We start from the raw sequence: 26,963 nt of genomic DNA, 5'->3' as shown, positions 1-26,963 counted from the left end.
ATATATTATCATTTTTAAATGACTTAACATTTGTGGTAGATTGCTTGTAAAACTAACCTCAACTCTCCACTTCCCCATACATCCACCATCTTTGCAGCTCCTTATGTGCAAAGAGTATGAAGGGATTTTATTTCCTCTGGGCTGATCTTGTAACTTGCTCTGGCTAAAGAATGTAGTGGAAGGGAGATTGTGCTAGTCTCAAGCTTAGGCCTCTAGAGGACTCTTATGCTTCCATATTCTATCCCTGAGCATTTTTGCCACTACAGGCTAGTCTGCTGGATGATGAGAGATACACATGGTCCAATCCTTGTAGCTCCAGTCAACTGCCAGCCAACTACCAGCTATGGAAGAGCTCCCTAGACCAGCCAGCCTCCAGCTGACCTGACAAATGACATCAGGTGCATAGGTGAGCCGAGCTGAGATAAGCCTAGTCCAGATCAGCAAAACTGCCCAGCTAACTCATAAATGGTCATAGTTTTAAGGTACTGAATCTTGAAGTAGTTACACAGCATTCATACATAGGTTGATTAAGACATTAAAAATGACAAGTGGAACATGGAGGTTGCTGATTTGATTCCCTGATCAGGGCACAAACAGAAGTAGCTTGATGTTCTTGTCTCTCTCTCTCTCTCAAAAAACAAAACAAAACAAAACAAAAAAACAAATGACAAGGAGAGAAGGCTTCATATTTAAGTCCAATATCTTAAGTCATGCTAGTTCCTAAACATATGCAATGATTCTGTAGGGTTATTTTATTTTATTTTATTTTATTTTGCTGGTGAATATATAAAAAAGCTAAAATTAGAACCAGATCACATCAAAATGAGCAAATAAACTATAGGCATAATGTCTCTTCAATCATCAATCTGAAAGTCATGGCAGATATTGCCAACAAATCACGGATCTCAGCAATACAGGGTAAGGCAAAAGTAGGTTTACATTTATTGTGGAAAATAATATAATAATAAATAAATAATAATACAAGAATAAGCTCCGTGTTTCATGTACTCACAACTGTAAACCTACTTTTGCCCTGCCTATATTTAAGTGTATTAAATTAACACACCTTGCACCTTAAACTTTCACAATGTTATATATTAATTACATCTCAATTTAGGTGGGAAAAAATCAGAGATCTCACTTTGGGCAACTATCACCAACCAGAGTTGGCACTCAGTTTAGCTGGATAATATAAACAACTTTCTTACCTTGCTTTTATAGTAATCTCAAAATTATTAAAGCTCTTATAGCCAATGAAAGTATTTTCTGGTTCTATGGAGATGGACATATGTGGCAACACTGAAAACAGAAAGAAAGAGTCAATATTACCACTGAAATTAGAGCAGCTTTCTTTCAGGTGTAGTTGATATAATATCAACACAACATCCAGCTGTCATCATCATCACTATCAACAGTGACATCATCACTGGGAAGCCTCCCATTCCACCAATCACCGGTCAATCCAGCTCTAAGTACCGGAAGCACTTTGTTTATACTCAGATTACAGCATTTATTACAGGCAGTTGTTTATTTCCTTGCCTAGAGTATGGACTCCTTGAAAACAAAAAGACTGTTCTCTATTTATCTATGTATATTTCCCCCTCTCACCTGTCTCATGTCTTAAACATACTAAATGTTTAATAAATGTTTATTAAATTGAAAATAAAACATCCTTGCTTATTTAACATTTCCCTTTTTTTGTCCAGTGGATGAAATCCAACCAACCCCCAAATTCCAGCATAAAACTCTGTCATTAGTCAAGAGAGCTTAGGCCCTAGCCGATTGGCTCAGTGGTAGAGCGCCAGCCTGGTGTGTAGGAGTCCTGGGCTCGATTCCCGGCCAGGGCACACAGGAGAAGCGCCCATCTGCTTCTCCACCCCTCCCCCTCTCCTTCCTCTCTGTCTCTCTCTTCCCCTCCGCAGCTGAGGATGGCTCCATGGCCTCTGCCTCAGGCGCTAGAATGGCTCTGGTCACAACAAAGCAATGCCCCAGATGGGCAGAACATCGCCCCCTGGTGGGCATGCCGGGTGGATTTCAGTCAGGCGCATGCGGGAGTCTGTCTGACTGCCTCCCCGTTTCCAACTTCAGGAAAAAACAAACAAAAAAAAGAACAGAGAACTTACAATTAGCTATTAAAAATAACATCCAAGCAAAATTTAAAATTAGCACAGAAAGGAGTTGGATTTGGGGAAGGGGGATTTATCTTGAGTGCCCAAGAGAAAACAAAATCACTTGTTGAAATGTCACTGTCTTCTCTTTATACTAACTCAGACTGTGTATCAAGACTTAGGAATTCTAATTCTATTGTTACACACAGTTAATAGAAAATGGGGTGGTTGAGCAACCCTGATATTGTGGACAAATAAAGACTAGCACACAAGTGTAAGTAAGACAGATGGCTTCAGATATAGCTTGTGTGTTTTCTCAGTGGTGAAGGCTAGGAGTAAAAGAACAATGCAATTTGTTGCTCTGGGCTGTGTTCCTATATTATCAAAGATCCAGGCAGATGTGCTCTCTCCAGGATATGAAGTGCAACAAAATATTTCACCCTTTTATCTAGTACCCACTTGCCATGTAACAGGGACACTAATGTCAACAGGGATATACCAGTGAACAAGACAGACACAAACCATGTCCTTAATGAGCTCACAGTCAAGCAAGGAAGACAGGCATAAGCAAAATATCACACAGATAACACCTAAACCACGGTTCTGAAATCTGATAGGAAAGAAGCACAGAGAATCCTAATCAGGAAAGGGAGTGCAGGGGAGGCTTCCCTGAATAACTGGCTTTTTAACTGAGTCTTGAAAGGTGAGTAGAAATTGGACAGGCAACGAGGGAGGGGAAAAGTGTTCTAGGCAGTGGGGACATCATGTACAAAGTCACCACTGCCGGAGGGAAGGGACGGGAAGAATGGTATAAAGGCTGAAGAGGAGGTAGTCCAGCTCAAAATAAGAATTTTGATTTTCATTATAACAGGAATGAGGAGCTACTGGGGACATTTCAATAGTGAAATAACATGACGAGATTTGCATTTCAAGATTATTTTGGCTAATTCCAAGCAAGAAGAGCTTGGAAGCAGGGATAGCAATTAAGAGGCTTTTGCAGTAATCCAGGAGAGAGCCTGGTGATGAATTGATGAGGGTTGTCGCAGATAATAAGAGGTGGCTGAATTCTAGATATATACAGGAAGCAGCAAAAACACTTGGAGAAAGGGAGGTTTGTTGTAACTACATGTATTGAGAGCCTATAATCTTTAAAGATGAGGTTCATTTTTAGCAAATTTGTTGTCACTATTTTGTTTGTTAATGGTTAAAATTTGTATATTTGTTTTCCGTGTTAAGAGTCTCCTGAAGAATTAAAAAATGACTTCAAACTGAAGAAAGTTAAATTTGATATCAGAGCACACAAATACTTTAATAAACAACTATTAAAAATGGAAATATTAAACTATTGATACATGTTAATTATTAGCCCATTAATATGATTGATTTAAAAATAAGAATATCTTTAATTTCCAAATAAATATAGTATAGGAATTTGTGAACCAGAAGGAAAAGAGCACTGAACTAGAGGTAAGGAAATCCAATTGTTGTCCTTGCTGTGTCATTAATTGGCTGTAATGACTTTAGTAAATCATCTATTAGTCTTTCTGGGTTCCATTCACCTCATCTCTTATTAAGTTTCTCCCAAAATCACAATTCTAGAAAAAGACCTTAACTAGCCAAGCTCCTTAGGGGGCTAGGTCTCTTTAGGGTCTATGATGAGGAACACAGGTCTAGAGAGATTGATATGCTTTTTCAAGGTTAACAAGAACATGCTGAAACTACAGCCTAGGCCAGGCATGGCCAACATATGGCCCGCGGGCTGCACATAATGAGTTTATGTGGCCCGCAATTAAATATTTAATATTCTCTGCTACTTTAAAAGCTCAGCTACTCAGAAGTGGAAGTGTCTTTGATTATTGGAAATCGAGATATTTAAGAAGATAGTGATACACGGAAAAGAATTTCGTGTGTGACTAATCTAGGGTTAACTTCCAATAATTGGTCAAATGGATTCGCGGTACTTATTTTTTTTAAAAAATTCCATTATAAAGATTTACAACTTTTGAAACAATAAAGTACATAGAAAAAGACATAGGTACTAAACTCATGGACCTTGGTTTTAAAGAGCATTTTATGAATTTGACTCCAAAGGCAAGAGAAGTGAAGACAAAGATAAATGAATGGGACTACATCAGACTAAGAAGTTTTTGCTCAGCAAGAGAAACTGACAACAAAATAAACAGACAGCCAACTAAATGGGAAATGATATTTTCAAACAACAGCTCAGATAAGGGCCTAATATCCAAAATATACGAAGAACTCATAAAACTCAACAACAAACAAACAATCCAATAAAAAAATGGGAAGAGGACATGAACAGACACTTCTCCCAGGAAGAAATACAAATGGCCAACAGATATATGAAAAGATGCTCATCTTCTTTAGTTATTAGAGAAATGCAAATCAAAACTGCACCTCACACCTGTTAGATTAGCTATTATCAACCAGACAGGTAATAGCAAATGCTGGAGAGGCTGTGGAGAAAAAGGAACCCTCATTCACTGTTGGTGGGAATGTAAAGTAGTACAACCATTATGGAAGAAAGTATGGTGGTTCCTCAAAAAACTGAAAATAGAACTACCTTATGACCCAGCAATCCGTCTACTGGGTATATACCCCAAAAACTCAGAAACAATGATACATAAAGACACATGCAGCCCCATGTTCATTGCAGCATTGTTCACAGTGGCCAAGACATGGAAACAACCAAAAAGCCCTTCAATAGAAGACTGGATAAAGAAGATGTGGCACATGGCCCTGGCCGGTTGGCTCAGTGGTAGAGCGTCGGCCTGGCGTGCAGAAGTCCCGGGTTCAATTCCCGGCCAGGGCACACAGGAGAGGCGCCCATCTGCTTCTTCACCCCTCCCTCTCTCCTTCCTCTCTGTCTCTCTCTTCCCCTCCCTCAGCCGAGGCTCCATTGGAGCAAAGATGGCCCGGGTGCTGGGGATGGCTCCTTGGCCTCTGCCCCAGGCGCTAGAGTGGCTCTGGTCGCAACAGACCGAGGCCCCGGAGGGGCAGAGCATCGCCCCCTGGTGGGCAGAGCATCGCCCCTGGTGGGCGTGCCGGGTGGATCCCAGTCGGGCGATTGCAGGAGTCTGTCTGACTGTCTCTCCCTGTTTCCAGCTTCAGAAAAATACAAAAAAAAAAAAAAAAAAAAAAGATGTGGCACATATACATTATGGAATACTACTCAGCCATAAGAATGATGACATCGGATCATTTACAACAAAATGGTGGGATCTTGATAACATTATACGGAGTGAAATAAGTAAATCAGAAAAAACCAAGAACTGCATTATTCCATACATAGGTGGGACATAAAAACGAGACTAAGAGACATGGACAAGAGTGTGGTGGTTACGGGGGGGGGGGGGGGGAGAAGAGGAGAAGGGGGAGGGGGAGGGGCACAAAGAAAACTAGATAGAAGGTGACGGAGGACAATCTGACTTTGGGTGATGGGTATGCAACATAATTGAATGACAAGATAACCTGGACATGTTTTCTTTGAACATATGTACCTTGATTTATTGATGTCACCCCATTAAAATTAATAAAAATTTATAAAAAAAAAATTTACAACTTTTGTACTCGTCTGTACTTGATATGAACTGTTTGACATTTAGCAGTGATGTGAAACCCACATTCTTTTAGGCGGAGTTCACCAGTGTGCACCCAAGGTCAAACAATTCGTTATTTTTGTGGTCAAGTGTGATGAATCAAGTGGCATTATAGCATAGACAATAGCTGCAGTTGATAACTGAAAACGTGTCCAGGCTGTTTTTAAAATGAAATAAGCCTGACCTGTGGTGGCGCAGTGGATAAAGCGTCGACCTGGAAATGCTGAGGTCGCCGGTTCGAAACCCTGGGCTTGCCTGGTCAAGGCACATATGGGAGTTGATGCTTCCAGCTCCTCCCCCCTTCTCTCTCTCTCCTCTCTCTCCCTCTCTGTCTCTCTCTCCTCTCTAAAAATGAATAAATAAATAAAAAAAATAAAAATAAATAAAATGAAATAATTGTTTTATTTGCGATATAACCCCTTCAAGCTCATTCTATTAATTAAATATTGTTTTGATTGAGATACAGTTTGGATATTTATACAGTATATAATTATATTTTTTATTAAAATAATATTGTATATTAAAGTTTTTTCACTCACATTTATAAACAAATTACATAATAAAATTTTGTTTACTTAAACGAATCATTTTTGTATTTAATATTTTTTAATTTTAATATTTCGTCAGGCCCGTGAAAAAAGTTTTCTTTCTAATCTGGCCCGGGGGCAAAAACTATTGGCCACGCCTGGCCTAGGCCCTGGGACAATCACTGTCACTCCCTAGCCCCTTCACCAGTACTTTTTTTTTTTTATTCATTTTAGAGAGGAGAGGGAGAGACAGAGAGAGAGAAGAGACAGAGAGAGAGAAGGGAGGGAGGAGCTGGAAGCATCAACTCCCATATGTGCCTTGACCAGGCAAGCCTAGGGTTTCGAACCGGCGACCTCAGCATTTCCAGGTCGCCGCTTTATCCACTACGCCACCACAAGTCAGGCCTTCACCAGTATTTTTAACCATACCAAAAGGCTGGCTCATCTTCAGGGAGTGATTGTGCATTAAGTTCATTCACGAAAATAATTATTGCCAAAACATTAACTCTTTATAGGTAAACTTTTAATTGTCAGAAATTACCATATTCTTTAACTTCAAAATATGCAGTTCCAGTTGTTGAAAAGTCCTCTTTATATTTAGCTTCAATTTTCCACACACCATATCTGTGAAAGCAAAATATTTAAAATTATAGAAGTCATCAAATATTTTTAATTTACCCAGGGGAAATCTAATCAATTCCTGCTTTAAGGAGGGTAAGTAAAGATATATATAGCCTAAGTGATATATTTTATTTGTAATAAACTGAAATAATTGAGTTTTTAGGAAAATAGAAACTGTTTAGGAATTAGGAATTAGTTTTTCATATGTTGTGTTATTTTTTGATATATTATTTTATTTTTTTAATTAAGTAAAAGACAGGGAGGTGGGCAGGCAGAGAGACGGACTCCTGCATGTGCCCCGACTGGATCCACCCAGCAAGCCTCTTACAGTGCAACGCTCTGCCCATCTGGGGCAGCTGCTCTGTTGCTCAGCAACCGAGCTATTTCAGCACCTGAGGCGAGGCCATGGAGCCATCCTCAGAGCTCAGGGCAAACTGCTCGAACCATTCAAGCTATAGCTGTAGGAGAGGAAGAGAGAGAGAAAGAGAGAAAGAGAGAGAGAAAGAAGGGGAGAGGGAGGGGTGGAGAAGCAGATGGTCATTTCTCAAGTGTGCCCTGACTAGAAATCAAACTTGGGACTTCCCACATGCCGGGCCAATGCACTACTGCTGAGCCAACTGGCCAGGGCTCAGGTATTTTATCTTAATATTATCAATAGCTTGAATTGAAGAGCTTATGATATTTGAGAATTTACTTGATTCTAGAGCTTAATTATACTAAGATAATATTAAAATCTATACTATAGTAGAAATTCATAATAATGTCCTAGAAACAGATACTACAGGTCAAACCAATCCAGATGATAAAATTTACCCCTCATGTAAAAGAAGCTGTAACTGGAGAAAAAGTATGGTTTGTTTAAAAAGGAAAATGACCTAGGCTTCATTAAAAACCTTTGGTCAAAAATATTTACTGAACACTGGATTAAACACAAGATAAAAAATAAACAATATAAGAGTCCCATAGAGTTAATACTCCATGGGAGTTCAAATTTTTACTTTTCCATTTATTAGCAGATTGCTCTTGGGGACATTGCTAACCTCATTTTTGAAATGGGAGAGATAATATCTACTTTGCATATTGGTTACACAATAGATATATTTAATACCATCATCATCATTAATTCATTGTGCCTGTCATGGTGAAGTGCTGGAGATATAAGAATGAGCAGTACAATTACAACCCCTGTCCTCAAGGAGTTTACAGTCTAGTGGGGAATAAAAACGCAAATAAGTAACTAAATAATTGCAGAATTGAAATAAGTGCCATTAAGAAAATAAACAGAAATAAAAATAGAGGACCATATTAGAGCATCTGTCCAGAGATAATCTCTTTGAAATGGGAGAATATTTACCCTGTGTCCTACAGAATGGGAAGAATCCAAACTAATAAAGAACAAGGTAAAGTACATTCTAAGCAGAGGGGACAACATATACAAAGGTACTGGGGCAGGAAAGTACTGGCCATGAAAGGCTGCCATAGCTGATACATAATTTGTCACAGAGCAAATGGCACAAGAAGTTGAAAAAAATGATAACAGTTGGAGAAATGATAATAGTTATAAAATAGGTTCAATTCTGTGCTACAAAGCATGCAAAATTTTCAAAAAGTGTACAATTTAAAAATTATCCAAATAATTTATATCTCAATTTAATCCATATTTCTAGATATTCTTCAATACAGTAAATGAACTGCAACCTCTCTTATAGAGGGCAGAGCAAAAGTGACCATGAAAAGATTTTGCTTTAAGGTAATACTATAGTGCCTGACCTGTGGTAGCACAATGGATAAAGCATTGACCTGGAATGCTGAGGTTGCCGGTTCAAAATCCCAGACTAACCTGGTCAAGGCACATAAGAGAAGCAACTCCTACAAGTTAATGCTTCCTGCTCCTCCCCCTCCTTTTGCTCTCTCTCTAAAATCAATCAATAAAAAAATTTTAATTTATTTATTCATTTTAGAGAGGAGAGAGAAAGAGAGAGAGAGAGAGAGAGATTAAGAGAGAGAGAAGGGGGGAAGAGCAGGAAGCATCAACTCCCACATGTGCCTTGACTAGGCAAGCCCAGGGTTTTGAACCGGGTGACCTCAGTGTTCCAGGTCGACACTTTATCCACTGCACCATCATAGGTCAGACAATAAAATCTTATAAAGTAAAAATAAAAAAAAAATAAAGTAATACCGTAGCCATTTATGGGTGCACCTATCTGCATCCTACTCTAAGCTACTGGACGGCAGAGATTGTGTATTCTTAGTTCCTATTTTACATCTCTCATTCCTATTGTACTCTGCACATACCAGGAATGTGTTCACTAAATATTTATTACATTGGATTCTGTTTAAACATATTCTGAAGTCCTTTAATATGAGGCCAAATGGAAGAAATGGCTCTGAGAACATCCTCTGTTTTGAAATATAGTTCTATGCAGAAAAGACTATGGAAGAGTAATATTTTTATAACTCTCAGAACAAGGCATTGGTCCATATCAGCCTTTTTGACTGATAGTCTTCTTAAAGGGTGGCTGGTTAATGGTTTAGATGGGGAAAAAAAGGTTGGTGTGTATTTTTTCCTCTTCCAAATTTTAATTGTGTACGTAAAGCAGATTGGTGAGAAATATTGGCAAGTCCCCTCTCCCAAGAAATTGGATACAGTTTCTCATTACTCTTTTTTTTTGTGTGTATTTTTTGTATTTTTCTGAAGCTAGAAATGGGGAGAGACAGTCAGACAGACTCCCGCATGTGCCCAACCGGGATCCACCCGGCACGCCCACCAGGGGGTGACGCTCTGCCCACCAGGGGGCGATGCTCTGCCCCTCCGGGGCCTCGCTCTGTTGTGACCAGAGCCACTCTAGCACCTGGGGCAGAGGCCAAGGAGCCATCCCCAGCGCCCGGGACATCTTTGCTCTAATGGAGCCTCGGCTGTGGGAGGGGAAGAGAGAGACAGAGAGGAAGGAGAGGGGGAGGGGTGGAGAAGCAGATGGGCGCCTCTCCTGTGTGCCCTGGCCGGGAATCGAACCCGGGACTTCTACACGCCAGGCTGACGCTCTACCGCTGAGCCAACCGGCCAGGGTCAGTTTCTCATTACTCTTTAAAAGATTAAAAAAAAAAAAAAAAGATTTTGCATATTCTTATTTCTTTCAAACTGATACTCTGTTAACACCAGGTGTCTTCTTTGGCTGGTGATCTGCCTCCCCATCAAAAGTTACACATATGCTTTTAAAAAGAAAACCTTATTAACAGATATTTTGAAATACTTAGGATTAGATGGAATCTTGAAGTCAGGAAAAGAGATAATTCCAGTATAATCACTTTCTTCTACAATGTCAACTCCTGATCCTTCCGGATCCTTTGAATAAAAACAAACAACATCAAAGCACATAAACCATATTTTTAAAATTAACTTATTGTATAATATTATCTTTGATCTACAGAAATATTTACCAACAAATATCCATGTCTTCAAATTAAATATGAAGGCAAAAGATCATTTAAATGTTTGGAAGACAAAAATGATTCATTTAAGTCAGTGGTCCCCAACCTTTTTTGGGCCACGGACTGGTTTAATGTCAGAAAATATTTTACGGACTGGCCTTTAGGGTGGGACAGATAAATGTATTACGTGACCAAGACAAGCGTCAAGAGTGAGTCTTAGACAGAGGTAACAGAGGGAATCTGGTCATTTTTTAAAAATAAAACATCGTTCACACTTAAATATAAATAAAACGGAAATAATGTAAGTTATTTATTCTTTCTCTGCGGACCGGTACCAAATGGCCCATGGACCAGTACCAGTCTGCGGCCCAGGGGTTGGGGACCACTGATTTAAGTCACTTCCCACCCTCTTTCTGGACCCTTTCCCCATCTCCTATCTCTCTCTCTCTCTCTCTCTCTCTCTCTCTCTCTCTCTCTCTCTCTCTCGTGCGCGCGCGCATACACACACACACACACACACACACACACACACACACACACACAGGAATAAATCAATATCCAGGTATCGTAGTCTCAGTTATCTAGATGAGACTCAACTCTCTATGGTATAACTAAAAAAGAAGGGTAACAATAACTGATGTTATAAGTCATCAAATGTGAACTTTCAGACACCAGAATCTAAATTTCTTATCTGTTGGTTTAAAGTTTTCCAAAACAAATATATAAAATGCATTTATTAGCTAGACATTTTATAACTGTAGGAAGGTCATTTTGAGCTTGACAAAACATTCAAAATAGTTAAACAAACTTCAACATTTTCATAAAGCTTTTCTATAAGCTTTCTTTTGTGTGTGAATTTAAAAATTATTGAAATGAGGTTTCTTATTTTCTTTGGACTACATGTAGAGGTCCATTTTAGCCTTAACCCAGAAATTTACCATCATATGCCATGACTATGAAATTCATGGTTGGGATTTTAAGGCATTTTTTTCCCTGAGTTGCAAATGTTCATTTTGAAAAAGAATTAGAATCAAAGCTAAATATCTTCTGTGCTTTCTTCATTCCTGCAGTCCATCACGCACAGGGCTTTTAAGATGATCTCTCTCGAGTACTGTTTTTAGGACACTTTCTGCACACTGACTCCCCATTGTTCTGGGGTCTGATTCCTCAATCTTCTCTTCCTGGGACAGCTCTTACACAAAACACCTGGCATTCATTCTTTGTGTGGTGTCAGGATTCCTCATCACTCAAGTTCAACCATGGAGAGGAGCAGAAGGTAGAATAAATAGCATCTGTCCACAGCTCCAGTATTTTCTCACAGAAAAAAGGTGTTCCAGCTGACACTGCATCTTCTTAGTTCTCATCCAGACTTCTGACCTCAGTCAGCCAGTTTGTGTACTATCCTCATTTTTTACTTCTTCCAGCTGCCATAGCTAAACTCATGCTATATATTACATGGGAAGTTCTTCATTATTTTTTTTTAATTTAATTTATTGTGTTTACATAGTTCTTCATTATTTTTTTAAAACCTGGATCTATTCCTTTTTGTAAGACCCAGCTCATGGTTTCCTTTACCTATTCTATTCCAGGAAAGGATTACATCATTCTTCGATCTCACCCCCATTTTGTCTTCCCTCTGAGCTCATGTGTCATTTGTCCTACTGTACAATTTGGTTTATGCTCTAGTATGATTTTTGTTCTCCAGGATCTATTCATGTATGTATATCTATTCTAAGCTCAAATCTTGGGTTTCCAAAGGAAAAACTCACAGTTCCTAGACCCCTGCTATATCACAAGTCAGCCCATGCAGACCCTTGGTTATATACTAATAAATTCACAGTGTAGGCTGAAATTTATTGTGACTTCTGTAAATCACTTCCTCATTTCTGTCAATACCATTCTTACTTGCTTCCACTCCTCGCTTTCTAGTTCAAGTAGCCCGAGAGGCCTCTCTGTGCATTCCTTCTGCTGCCAGTATTGCAATGCCTCTCTGTGCATTCCTTATGCTGCCAGTATTACAATGCCTCTCTGTGCATTCCTTCTGCTGCCAGTATTGCAATGCCTCTCTGTGCATTCCTTCTGCTGCCAGTATTGCAATGCCTCTCTGTGCATTCCTTCTGCTGCCAGTATTGCAATGCCTCTCTGTGCATTCCTTCTGCTGCCAGTATTGCAATGCCTCTCTGTGCATTCCTTCTGCTGCCAGTATTGCAATGCCTCTCTGTGCATTCCTTCTGCTGCCAGTATTACACTGCCTCTCTGTGCATTTAGATTGCTGTGGCAGCCCAGAGTGGGTTTTCCTTACTCCACACTCCTTCACTTCTACCACAGCAATGCTCACGATTACAAATTTTCCTTCCATCCTGGGTCTTAGTTCCCTATAATAAATCTGTAGGGGCTCCTTACAACCTGCCACACAAAATCTTAACTTCTAGGTCTAGTCTAACTTTCAAATCGTATTTACCTTTCTGTTCCCAAGGATGCCTTTGCTCTTGAATCATTGCTTTCTTCCCATCCTATCCCTCTCACTTCTGACTTTTTGCTCTCTTGGCCTCCTTGATCTCTGTGAATTCCTGGAGTTTACAGTCTGTATCAATAGTTATCAACCACAATCCTGAAACATGCTGACCTTTCACAAGTAATCCATTAAAAAGTCAGATGTAAAGGTTTATGATTTTTATGAGTTATAAAGGATTCAAAATTTTCCTACACATTACTTTTTCACTGTGTCTTGGTAAGATTTTGGTTTTGTTTTTTAGTAGGTGATGTGGTCTGTAGTGAAGGACCAATACAAACGCACCTACTGTTAATAGGTGAGCAGTTATTTCCCCACAAAAATTTCGTAGGGTTGCGACACAAATTGGGTAAGACCATGGGAATTTATTGCACATGTCATATCATCTGCTATATACATTATGGCTGATAAAAAGTTGATAATTGCTAAATTTTATCTCATGGTTTAGCACTATTCTTCACATGTGTTAATATGTTAGTTAATAAATTCTAAATTCCTTAAGTGTAAGTTCCACAGATTGTATTTCTTTATCTTGAATTGTATACATAAAAAAAATCTCATTATAGGTATTCGATTAATTCTTAATTGATCGATGTTCTTGAAGAAAGAAATAATGAAGACTGTATTTAAATGATTTAGTTTAAAATCATAAATTGTTGAGATTTCATTTTCATGAGCTCTTTACACATGCCTATTTTAGAAGTATAGCCCTACAATGTTATACTCACAGAAATTATTCAATCATCATTTACTGAACATTGAATGAGTCAGTATGGTATTAAGGCAGGGTTATGAAATAATGTCTCTTACCCTAAACATGAATTAAATTGTTATTTAAATAAATAACATACTTACTGTGAAAGTTAAGACAGTTTCTCTTTTGGCTGGCTTCAAGTCATCATTCAGTGAATAAACTCGAACCTTTACTGTAAGAATAATTGAGAGCATCAAAAACTCTGTTAAACACAGGGTATTTTGGGTTTTAAAAGGTGGTTTTTTAAAATTATTTATTGATTTTAGAGAGAAGAAGGAAGAGAAATGAAAAGAGACAGAGAGAGAGAGAGTAACATCAATTTGTTGTTTCACTCATTCATGCCATCATTGGTTGATCCTTGTACTGCTCTGACTAGGGATTTAACCCATAACCTCAGCATGTCGTGATAATGCTTTAACCAACTGAGCACCTGGCCAGGGCCTAGATCCCCAACCTTTTAAACAAACACATCTGCTTAGCTTTTAACTCATAGCTGCTTGATACATGCTTATTTAGTTCCAATGACATATGGTAATTTCTCTATGATTTTACTGATGCTCAAGTCATTTTATGGCCAAAACTTCACTCACAAAATAAAATTGAATTGGCACCATTAACCTTTTAAAGAGTCAGTATTATGCAAAGCTGTACATAAGAAGTCACATTAAGATCTTTAAAATTGGTTTCACTAAACCATTAGATTAAAACAAAATGTTTGATAAATACCCCCTACTAAGCTGTGACCTTACTCTCACCCCTATCTTCAACCTCAAGTTCTCCCTTCTGCCTTATGAACACACCTGGTCCAGGCCCAAGCATGACTTGGATACTTGCCATAGGCAGTATGCCACAAGAGCTCAGGCCCTGGAGTTCAAAACTTTGGTTTGACTCTTGCCTCTGACACTTTCTAGTGTGATCCTGAGCATAATACTTAATACATCTAAATCTTAGTTCCCTCATCTGTAGAACAGGACTGCTAGTATCTGCTTCATAGTGTTGTGGGAACTTAATGAGATAAAGTTTTTGTTTTCCCTTGCACATAATAACTAATCAATAAATGTATATTGTATCTACTTTATTGTTATTATTTCTATGATGACTACTTGTCTACTTTTTAACCAATTTGTGTTTGGGTCAGAAAATTAATCATGTCTTCAGAGCAGTGGTGTATTGAAGGCAAGATCAATAAATTTTTTGTGCCAAAGATATGGCTTTTGAATTTTTTTTAAAGTATATATTAAGAACCTTCTATGTGCAGGCACTATGCTAGGCACTGAAATATATGGTGAAACAAATCAGACATGGACATCTTCTAATGGTGTGAGGAGAGAGGCAAACACAATTGTAAATTTTGTGTAAAAATCCAAGGATGAGAGGTGCTACAAAGGACACTTTCTGGAAATGTAATCAAGGAGGTCAGAGAAGGCTGCCCTCCAAGGGATGTCATGTAAGAATTGAGTAGGAGTTAAGGCAATGGAGGGGCATGAATGTGCCAGGCAGAGGTACACACAGGCCTTAATATGGATGGGAGAATGGTGTGAGCAAGCAACTGAAAAGAAGTCACTTTGGGCCCTGGCCGGTTGGCTCAGTGGTAGAGCGTCGGCCTGGCGTGCAGAGGTCCCAGGTTCGATTCCCGGCCAGGGCACACAGGAGAAGCGCCCATCTGCTTCTCCACCCTTCCCCCTCTCCTTCCTCTCTGTCTCTCTCTTCTCCTGCCGCAGCCGAGGCTCCACTGGAGCAAAGATGGCCCGGGCGCTGGGGATGGCTCCTTGGCCTCTGTCCCAGGCGCTAGAGTGGCTCTGGTTGCAACAGAGCGGCCCCCCGGAGGGGCAGAGCGTCGCCCCTGGTGGGCGTGCCGGGTGGATCCCGGTTGAGCGCATGCAGGAGTCTGTCTGTCTTTTCCTGTTTCCAGCTTCAGAAAAATACAAAAAAAAAAAAAAAAAGTCACTTTGGCAAGTATCCACGGACAGACAAGGGGAGCATGATGGTTGATGAAGCTAGAGGGGAAGGCAGGACCCAGGTTGTATGGAACTGAAGGCTTTTGGTCCATATTCTAAAGTCTTTTATCCTATAAATCCTTGAAAATTTAAGCCTTTAAACTAAAGATGCTTATATTACAAATCCCTCAACGCTTGGAGCTTTAAAGAGAAATATTCAATCAATTTTAAAAGAATTGCTTTTTTTTTTTTTTTTTTGTATTTTTCTGAAGCTGGAAACGAGGAGAGACAGTCAGACAGACTCCTGCATGCGCCCGACCGGGATCCACCCGGCACGCCCACCAGGGGCGACGCTCTGCCCACCAGGGGGCGATGCTCTGCCCCTCCGGGGGTCGCTCTGCCACGACCAGAGCCACTCTAGCGCCTGGGGCAGAGGCCAAGGAGCCATCCTCAGCGCCCGGGCCATCTTTGCTCCAATGGAGCCTTGACTGCGGGAGGGGAAGAGAGAGACAGAGAGGAAGGAGGGGGGGGGGTGGAGAAGCAAATGGGTGCTTCTCCTATGTGCCCTGGCCGGGAATCGAACCCGGATCCCCCGCATGCCAGGCTGACGCTCTACCGCTGAGCCAACCGGCCAGGGCCTAAAAGAATTGCTTTTGAGTAATTATTTTTCTTCTGTGTACATGAGTAATTCTTTTTCTTCTGTATACATAAGGCTTTGTGTTACTCCACAGATTAAATAATAATGGAAACACTTTTCTTGTGCTAACTCTGTGCTAGACATTGTTTTAAGTGTTTTATACTTAAGAATTCACTTAATTCTCACAACTCTATGAGGTAAGTTCTATTATTATTTCCATTTTACAGATGAGGAAAGTGGGGCTAAGAGAGTTTGAGTAACTGGCACAGGGTCATAAAACGAGTAACAGCCCAAGCTGGGATGTGAACCCAGACAGTTTGGCTCCAGAATCTGCTTAGTGTAAACTAGAGTAAAGTTCTCTAGTTTTCCTCTATGATTAGAATAGTTGAAGATACCAAGTTTTCTTATGTTAAAGTTCTGATAGGGAAATAATAGATGAGCCTGTTGTTAGGAAAGCCTTGATAGCTAAGAAAGGTCCCAGGCTCTGGGTATCACACTACCTATTGGACAAAGACTGAAGACCCTAAGTGGTAGATAGTGTCAATAGGACCCAATTAATGAAGCACCTTTTAATATAGAAGGAGGACAGGGCAAGAATATATTTGTTCCTGGGTATGATTATGTTCATAAGGGCCCAAGCTTTATGGGAAGAGACTATTTCCTTGTATACCAAGTCATCTTGTTTGAGATAAGAGATAGTACTATTTTGGCAAAGATATTCTGTCCAAACTGAGAGCAATATTGTATTACCCCTTTACTTGGGCTTTCCTTTCTTAGATCATTATAACAGGTGCTCCTGCTGAAATGGTAATAGTGTAGGCCTGTTCTATCCCATTGTTGTCATCATCAGCATTAAGCAACATTTAGCAAGTATGCACTGCGTGAAAGGTTTCTCAATAAAGTTGACTGGTCCTGCCTCTCTTCCTCTGTCCTTCACCAATGATATTATCAAAACTATATAACCTCCCCATCCCATATATACACAGTTCTCTCATAAATCCGTCTCTAATGTGTTCAAAAGTTGTTAATGATGAGAGGTAGAAATGGAGGAATCAAAGACCTGCAGATACTTGAACATATTTGGGCAGCATTTACACTTTACTGTGTTTTACTTTTGGTTCATTGGGAATAAGTCCAGTCATTCCTCAATCACAGGATTTTGACAGGTTATCCCGCCCTTTCCCTCTCTAACAGAAGAACCATGAGTATGAAATAACATTCTAATAGAAAATTTCTTAGGTAGATTTCCCTTAGGAAAAATTTTTTTTATATATTTCTGTGATCTAGATTATTTTGCTGAAACATCTGATCTTCTAGAGTTGGGTATGTTTTTTTTTGTTGTTGTTGTTGTTTTTTTTTTTTTTTTTTTTTTCTGAAGCTGGAAACAGGGAGAGACAGACTCCCGCATGCGCCCGACTGGGATCCACCCGGCACGCCCACCAGGGGCGATGCTCTGCCCATCCTGGGCGTCGCCATGTTGCGACCCTCCTGGGTGTCGCCATGTTGCGACCAGAGCCACTCTAGCGCCTGGGGCAGAGGCCACAGAGCCATCCCCAGTGCCCGGGCCATCTTTGCTCCAATGGAGCCTTGGCTGCGGGAGGGGAAGAGAGAGACAGAGAGGAAGGCGTGGTGGAGGGGTGGAGAAGCAAATGGGCGCTTCTCCTATGTGCCCTGGCCGGGAATCGAACCCGGTTCCTCCGCACGCTAGGCCGACGCTCTACCGCTGAGCCAACCGGCCAGGGCCGGATATGTTTTTTGAATTTGAAGGTTGGCACCAAAGTAATAGAACTTCTTCTTATAAATGTGCCTCTATAGTAAATTATTTTCCTGTTGCAAAAATTATATTTGCAACTATATCTTATACTTGTTTAATAATAAGCTAAAACACAGTATTTCAAAATTTTTAAGAAGCTTTTTTTCTACATGGAAATAACTGATGGAGCTGATAATATAATTGTTGCTTTCGCGATTTACATATAAATTTAAAGTTAATATTTAAAATAAGATTTAAATTTTAAATTAACTTTTACTTAGTTGTTTATTTAGCAGTTTCCATATACATTTAAAATCAACACTGTATTTATAAGTGTATAAGCCATTGGGGATTGAGACTCTTTTAAACAAGTTGAAAACCTGTCTCCATGTAACTTCAAATGTTGAAAAGCTCTACAGTATAGTGTCAATTGTCCTCGCCAGGGAAAGAACAGTCCTACCTGACTGTTGTGGAGTGTAAACAGGTTTGTCCGTTTGAATGAAGAGAAATCCATTGTCATAAGTTATTGGTACTTTTTTTGATTTTGAAAAATGCTTTGATACAGCCTCCAAATACACATGTGAAACTGGGTTTTCTCCTCCAGACAATTGTTTGGGTTGAATCTGTAACAGAAAATGTTGACAGAGAGTGTATTAATTTTAAGGTTATAAAACATGTTGACTTTCTAAATACCACTGTAATCTCATTAGAAGGAAAGATAATTATGTGTATTTAATCACTTAAAAAGCAGTACGGGAGCCAGAATAGTAAATAAATTTTGCCCAAAGACCTTCAGTGTTAAATACCATAACCAAAATTTAGCTCTAAATGATTAAAAGTGTTTCTTAAATGTTAAAAGCTCTCTTAACAAACTCATTTCATTAGCTTGCTGGCTCAGCCCATGGTCTCCATGCCCTCCTGTCCACATCCTGACTGGTGTTATAACACTTCGGATTATGTTTACCTCTTTCTGCTCCCAAAGGGTGAGCTGCATGCTTCTATTGATAATATTTGTAAGTAATTGTAACTATTAACTTTACATTGCATGTTATGCAAATTTAATACTTAAAAAGCAATAAAAAGAAAGTTAATTGCTTCCTGAAAACTTAGGCTTTGGACACATGGAATAAAAGTTAACCACTACTGGCATAAGAATCTGCAAACAGGTCAGTGGGACAGAACAGAGAACCCAGAAATAAACCCACGTCTTTATGGTCAATTGATATTTGACAAAGGAGGGAAGAGCATACAATGGAGTAAAGACAGTCTCTTTAATAAATGGTGTTGGGAAAATTGGACAGCTACCTGCAAAAAAATGAAACTAGAACACCAAATTACACCATTCACAAAAATAAACTCAAAATGGATAAAAGACTTAAATGTAAGTCATGAAACCATAAACATGTTGGAAGAAAACATAGGCAATAAACTCTTCAATATTTCTCATAGCAATATTTTTGCTGACTTATTTCCACGGGCAAGTGAAATATAGGACAGGATGAACAAACCAGACTATAACAAACTAAAAAAGCTTTTCCACAGAAAAAGACACCATGAACAAAATAAAAAGACAACCCACACAATGAGAGAACATATTCGCCAATATGTCTGATATGGGGTTAATAATCAAAATTTATAAAGAACTTGTAAAAACTCAACACCAGGAAGATAAATAATCCAATAAAAAAACGGACAAAAGGCCCTGGCCGGTTGGCTCAGCGGTAGAGCGTCGGCCTGGTGTGCGGGGGACCCGGGTTCGATTCCCGGCCAGAGCACATAGGAGAAGCGCCTATTTGCTTCTCCACCCCCCACCCCCTCCTTCCTCTCTGTCTCTCTCTTCCCCTCCCGCAGCCGGGGCTTCATTGGAGCAAAGATGGCCCGGGAGCTGGGGATGGCTCCTTGGCCTCTGCCCCAGGTGCTAGAGTGGCTCTGGTCACAGCAGAGCGACCCCCAGAGGGGCAGAGCATCGCCCTCTGGTGGGCAGAGTGTCGCCCCTGGTGGGCGTGCCGGGTGGATCCCGGTCGGGCACATGCGAGAGTCTATCTGACTGTCTCTCCCCGTTTCCAGCTTCAGAAAAATACAAAAAAAAACCCAAACAAACAAAAAACCACACACACACAAAAAAAACGGACAAAAGAACTGAATAGACACTTCTCCAAAGAGGACATACAAATGGCCAATAAGCATATGAAAAAATGTTTGATGTCATTAATCATCAGAGAAATGCAAATTAAAACCACAATGAGATACCACCTCACACTTGTCAGAATGGCGCTCATTAACAAAACAACACAGAATAAGTGCTGGTGAGGATGTGGAGAAAAGGGAACCCTCCTGCACTACATGGTGGGAATGCAGACTGGTGCAGCCACTGTAGAAAACAGTATGGAGATTCCTCAAAAAATTAAAAATGGGCCCTGGCCCGTTGGCTCAGCGATAGAGCGTCGGCCTGGCGTGCAGAAGTCTCGGGTTCTATTCCCGGCCAGGGCACACAGGAGAAGCGCCCATCTGCTTCTCCACCCCTCCCTGTCTCCTTCCTCTCTGTCTCTCTCTTCCCCTCCTGCAGCCAAGGCTCCATTGGAGCAAAGATGGCCTGGGCGCTGGGGATGGCTCCATGGCCTCTGCCTCAGGTGCTAGAATGGCTTTGGATGCTACAGAGCGACGCCCCGGATGGGCAGAGCATCGCCCCCTGGTGGGCGTGGCAGGTGGATCCTGGTCGGGCGCATGCGGGAGTCTGTCTGACTGCTTCCCCATTTCCAGCTTCGGAAAAATGAAAAAAAAAAAAATTAAAAATGGAACTGCCTTTTGACCCAGCTATCCCACTTTTAGGAATATATCCTAAGAATATCAAATCATTGATCCAAAAGAAGATATGCACCCCATGTTTATTGCAGCATTGTTTACAACAGCCAAGATCTGGAAACATCCCAAGTATCCATCAGTGGACGAGTGGATTAAAAAGCAGTGGTACATAACACAATGGAATACTATGCGGCTGTGAAAAAGAAGGAAATTTTACCTTTTGTGACAGCATGGATGGACCTGAAGATTATTATGCTAAGTGAAATAAGCCAAGCAGCGAAAGAAAAATATCATATGATCTCACATATATGTGGAATCTAATGAACAAAGTGAACTGAGGAACAGAATAAAGGCAGAGGCGGGGTCACAGGGACTAGAGGGACAGCTGTCAGAGGGAAGGGGTTGAGGGGATAGGATCAGAGAAGGTGAAGGGATTAGTGAAATTATATATACATAACACAGAGATACAGATAACAGGACAGCAAATCCTAGAGGGAAGGGGGGAGAGAGTTAGGGGGAGGAGGGTAAAAGGGGTATAAAAAGGGACACAGGGGTGGGGGGCTAGGGAGTTATATTCAGTGGGACACTTGAATCTATGTAAACACAATAAATTAAAAATTAATAAAAAAATTTTAAAAGTTAATCACTAAAATCAATTGCTGTGGAATTAGAAAAGTGAATGTACTATAAAAGTTTGGAAACATTAAAATTCTATAAAGATTCTGCACTCAGCCTGACCAGGCAGTGGTGCAGTGGATAGAGCGTTGGACTGGGATGCAGAGGACCCAGGTTCAAGACCCTGAGGTCGGCAGCTTGAGCGTGGGCTCATCTGGTTTGAGCAAAGCTCACCAGCTTGGACCCAAGGTCGCTGGCTTGAGCAAGGGGTTACTTGGTCTGCTAAAGGCCCGTGGTCAAGGCACATATGAGAAAGCAATCAATGAACAACTGAGGTGTTGAAACAAAAAACTGATGATTGATGCTTCTCATCTCTCTCTCTGTTCCTGTCTGTCCGTCCCTATCTATCCCTCTCTCTGACTCACTCTCTGTCTCTGTAAAAAAAAAAAAAGATTCTGCACTCAGATCTTTTAAGTATCTTAAAGTTCTTGCCCCACTTTAAAGAAACAGAAACTGCAGAACAAAGATGCTTTCTTAAAGGTGTGACATATGATAAATAAGATTTAATGCTCTCAGCAGGGGGCCTGCGCTCAAAGAAAAGGCACAATGTCAAACAACCAGCAAATAGAGATTCATTATAATGTTAAGATAAAGTTAAATACTTAAGATATACATACATTTTTATGATTTCTCCACTTTAATCTACTTTCCAATTAACTATCTAAGTCAGGACTTAATATGTGGCTAATGTGACTGAGAAACTGATTTTTCTTTTTCTGTTAAATCTGATTAATTTAATTTTTTTTTTTTTTTTTCTGAAGCTGGAAACAGGGAGAGACAGTCAGACAGACTCCCGCATGCGCCCGACCGAGATCCACCCGGCACGCCCACAAGGGGCGACGCTCTGCCCACCAGGGGGCGGTGCTCTGCCCATCCTGGGCATCGCCATGTTGCGACCAGAGCCACTCTAGCGCCTGGGGCAGAGGCCACAGAGCCATCCCCAGCGCCCGGGCCATCTTTGCTCCAATGGAGCCTCAGCTGTGGTAGGGGAAGAAAGAGATAGTGAGGAAGGAGAGGGGGAGGGGTGGAGAAGCAGATGGGCGCTTCTCCTGTGTGCCCTGGCCGGGAATCAAACCCGGGACTTCTGCACACCAGGCCGACGCTCTACCACTGAGCCAACCGGCCAGGGCCTGATTAATTTAAATTTAAAGGTAACAAGCACATGTGGCTAGTGGCTGCCTTGAGTAACATGAGATAAGAGTGTCTACTGAAAATAACACTTTTGGGAACTAAATCTTAATTCTTAATGAACCTAATAAGTACAGTATTTGTTAAGATATTAGAGCATTTATCACCAAAAACATTAATGAAAGAATTCTTACATTTGGTTCAATTTATTTAGATCAATTTCTCATACCTGAGTAATATACATACCTCTTTCAAAGGATAAAAGGTTCTAGAGAACCCTCAGTGTTGACTTTTAATTATTTATGATATAGTAATTATTTTTATTAAAATTTTATTTAAACATGTACAAACTTAAAACTAGGTATAATCTCATGTTTGTGACTTTTATATAATTATAAAATCAAAATAAATTTACAAAATAAATCAAAGTGCTAAAATCAATATAATTATAATTATAAACTCTATAAAATGTCAAATTTTAATTTTTTAAAATAACTCATTTTTAAGAAACACTGGTATAAATAAACTTCAGAGCCTCTTCCAAGTCTGATAGTATTTGACTTTTCTGGTCCTTGATTTTTTAATTTTTTTTTAAAGATGTTTATTTTTTTTTATTTTTTTTATTTATTCATTTTAGAGGGGGGAGAGAGAGAGAGAAAGAGAGAGAGAAGGGGGAGGAGCAGGAAGCATCAACTCCCATATGTGCCTTGACCAGGCAAGCCAGGGTTTTGAACCTGCAACCTCAGTGTTTCCAGGTTGACGCTTTATCCACTGTGCCACCACAGGTCAGGCAGATTTTTAAATTTTTATTGGAATTTAAAATAATGTTTGGTTATATTTATTGACTTGACTGAATAAATAATAAGTTTGGAAAATTATTTTTACTTATCAGAATTTTTACTAAGAAATGAGTTGCAAGCACTTTTCTAACCAAGCTATACTATAATATCTTTTGTTTTTTGTTTGTTTGTTTTTTACAGAGACAGAGAGAGGGATAGACAGGAATGGAGAGAGATGAGAAGCATCAGCCATTAGTTTTTTTTTGTTTGTTTGTTTTTGGGGTTTTTTTGTATTTTTCTGAAGCTGGAAACGAGGAGAGACAGTCAGACAGACTCCCGCATGCGCCTGACCGGGATCCACCTGGCACGCCCACCAGGGGCGACGCTCTGCCCACCAGGGGGCGATGCTCTGCCCCTCCGGGGCGTCGCTCTGCTGCAACCAGAGCCACTCTAGCGCCTGGGGCAGAGGCCAAGGAGCCATCCCCAGCGCCCGGGCCATCCTTGCTCCAATGGAGCCTCGGCTGTGGGAGGGGAAGAGAGAGACAGAGAGGAAGGGGGTGGAGGTGGAGAAGCAAATGGGCGCTTCTCCTATGTGCCCTGGCTAGGAATCGAACCCGGGTCCCCCACACGCCAGGCCGACGCTCCACCGCCGAGCCAACTGGCCAGGGCCAGTCATTAGTTTTTTTTGCGACACCTTAGTTGTTCATTGATTGCTTTCTCATATGTGCCTTGACCGTGGGCCTTCAGCAGACCGAGTGACCCCTTGCTCAAGCCAGCGACCTTGGGTCCAAGCTGGTGAGCTTTGCTTAAACCACATGAGCCCGCGCTCAAGCTGGTGACCTTGGCATCTTGAACCTGGGTCCTCCACATCCCAGTCCGATGCTCTATCCACTGCGCCACCACCTGGTCAGGCTATAATATCTTAATAGAAGAAAAAGTTATTTGATCAAGGTTGTTTTTTATATTAACTATAGGTTGTCAGTGAGAGCTATTCACTTTAGTAATCAATAATTTATTAGTTTTGTAAACTATAATTGTAGAGTATTGGAATTTTACAAGCAGATGTTCAACTGCATCTATGGATTTCTGTAGGCAATGCATTACAGATCAATATGTATAAGGTCTGTCCATTTCTATCACAACAAGTTTCGACATGTAAGCACATGTTTATTTGGTGCATGTGTGCCTCTCTATTTTTATCACTTAATGTATACATACTGACGTAGCAAATTAACTAAAACAAAGTTGATTCACGTTAGTCTTATGTGTGAAGCCATAGTGTACCCATGGCTACTGATAAAGTTCATTTATGCCACTGTAATTTTTATGAATTTCAACAAGGAAGAAATGCTACAGAAGCAGTCTATCACATCCACTATATTCCCCGGACTTAGCACCCTCCAACTATCACTTGTTTTTGTCCTTACAAAATTTTTTGAAGGGCAAAAAATTCAAAAATGAAGAAGATATCAAACAAGCACTGGTTCAATTTTTCGCATCAAAAGATAAAACATTTTTCAAAAATGGGATATACAAATTGCCCTCACGCTGGCAAGAAATCATTAATAATAATGGCAATTATATTATTTAATAAAGTTTATTGACGGTAAGAAAAATTTATATTGTTTTATTCCAAAAACGGACAGAACTTTCCAGTAGACCTTATATATTCATATTTCTCTGTTATAATAATTTTCACATAAAACAAGTATTTTCAAACATTTACACATTAGTGCAATTTTACCTTCCAATAAGAACATTACAATTTACATCCATTGTTCAAAAAACAGATACAACTCTCCTATTTAGAACTTTGTTTCCTTCATATTATCATTAGTGACTGACATAAATCACCTAATAATCACACAGAGGTATAATGGTATGTAAATGATCAAATCTTTATGTTATCATTATTCAAACTTTGAATACATTGTATTGAGAATATTCTGTATGTATAAAGAAAATGAAGAATAAATACATACTGTTAAGATTGCAGAATTTTGGAATTGATTTCCTGGGGATAAAGTGACAGAGTTTGAAGTATAACTATATTTTTTATCAGGATAACTTTTAATGGAGATTATTGCATCAAATGCTTCAGTGTATCCATAAACTTGAATTACAATATTTTCAGATGCTCCAACACGAAGTACTTTTGGTGCTGATATGACATACCTGTTGAAACAGGAAAAGAGAAGGATCAGTATCTCTATAAGACACATTTTGTTATACTTCTTATTTTTTTCATCTCACTTGAGATATCCAATTTCAAACAAGTACATTTTCTCAATTAAAAATTATTTTTAATTAAAATTTATTTGTGATATATGATCATTTCAGCCTAGTTTCCAAAAATAAATAGCTTGAAATTAGGATTCAAAAAATAGCACTGGAGATTTAATTAACATTTAAAAAGAGTAATAGCATCTTCCCTGAGCTACTGCAGCAAAGGAAGACTTAAAGCTTTTGAGTAGAACATGCAAATAGTCACTATTTTTGTCAATGAATAAAAAAGCAACATAGTTACCAGTGATTGAATGCCATCTACTGGCTGAATAACTAAAGTAAAGTCACTACCCTCTCAAACTAAAATAACTGAAAATATCACCTTCTTTACCAGGCTGAGACAAAGATGAAATGAGACTATGTATATGAAAGCACTAAGCATCCTTAATACTCTATACATGTTAAAATTTATTAATTTCACTAAATTATTTGAAAGGAAGTAATTTTAGAAGGATTTTTTTTTTTGTATTTTTCTTAGGTTGGAAATGGGGAGGCAGTCAGACAGACTCCAGCATGCGCCCGACCAGGATCCACCTGGCATGCCCACCAGGGGGCGATGCTCTGCCCATCTGGGTTGTCGTTCTGCCGCAATCAGAGCAATTCTAGCGCCTGACACAGAGACCACAAAGCCATCTTCAGCGCCCGGGCAAACTTTGCTCCAATGGAGCCTTGGCTGCAGGAGGGGAAGAGAGAGACAGAGAGGATGGAGAGGGGGAGGGGTGGAGAACCAGATGGGTGCTTCTCCTATGTGCCCTGGCTGGGAATCGAACCTGGGACTCCTGCACGCCAGGCCGGCGCTCTACCACTGAGATAACTGGCCAGGGCCAGTCGTGAATTTTTTTAAAAGATAGAATAAAAGTGAGCTTGGGGAATGCATTTGAAAATAGAAATAGTTATAGAGACCTTAGAAAGCAAATAATTACAATCGTACAATAATAACAATAGTAACTGAATAGTTGTATATGAGTCTTGTATATAAACACTATATATAAGCACTTTATATACAATTATTTTTTTGGTATTTTTCTAAAGTGAGAAGTGGGGAGGCAGAGAGATAGACTCCCGCATACGCCCGACTGGGATCCACACGGCAAGCCCACTAGGAGGTGATGCTCTGCCCATCTGGGGTGTTCCTCCATTACAACTGGAGCCATTCTAGCGCCTGATGCAGAGGCCATGGAACCATCCTCAGAGCCCAGGCCAACTTTGCTCCAATGAAGCCTTGGCTGCGGGAGGGGAAGAGAGAGATAGAGGGAAGCAAGACAGAGAAGGGTGGAGAAGCAGATGGGCGCTTCTGTGTGCCCTGGCTGGGAATCAAACCTGGGACTTCTACATGCCTGGGCCGATGCTCTATCGCTGAGCCAACAGGCCAGGGTCTATAAACAATTTTTAAAATCT

The 26,963-nt window shown here is 40.1% G+C and overlaps 1 protein-coding gene across 1 annotated transcript in view; it reads right to left on the bottom strand.

Moving 5' to 3' along the window:
* The window catches only part of C5 (complement C5), a 122,780-nt gene that overhangs the window by 92,736 nt on the left and 3,081 nt on the right, over positions 1–26,963 (bottom strand). The window contains exons 2-7 of the mRNA XM_066256371.1: positions 25,262–25,454; positions 18,356–18,518; positions 13,670–13,740; positions 10,125–10,216; positions 6,794–6,876; positions 1,209–1,299 (exon numbers count right to left, since the gene is read on the bottom strand). Coding sequence (XP_066112468.1) covers positions 1,209–1,299; positions 6,794–6,876; positions 10,125–10,216; positions 13,670–13,740; positions 18,356–18,518; positions 25,262–25,454 — 693 coding nt within the window. The remainder of the gene's footprint in view (positions 1–1,208; positions 1,300–6,793; positions 6,877–10,124; positions 10,217–13,669; positions 13,741–18,355; positions 18,519–25,261; positions 25,455–26,963) is intronic.

This window comes from Saccopteryx bilineata, chromosome 2 (genome assembly GCF_036850765.1).
Source record: "Saccopteryx bilineata isolate mSacBil1 chromosome 2, mSacBil1_pri_phased_curated, whole genome shotgun sequence".
Lineage (NCBI taxonomy): Eukaryota > Metazoa > Chordata > Mammalia > Chiroptera > Emballonuridae > Saccopteryx > Saccopteryx bilineata.
This window is presented reverse-complemented; position numbering and strand designations above follow the sequence as displayed.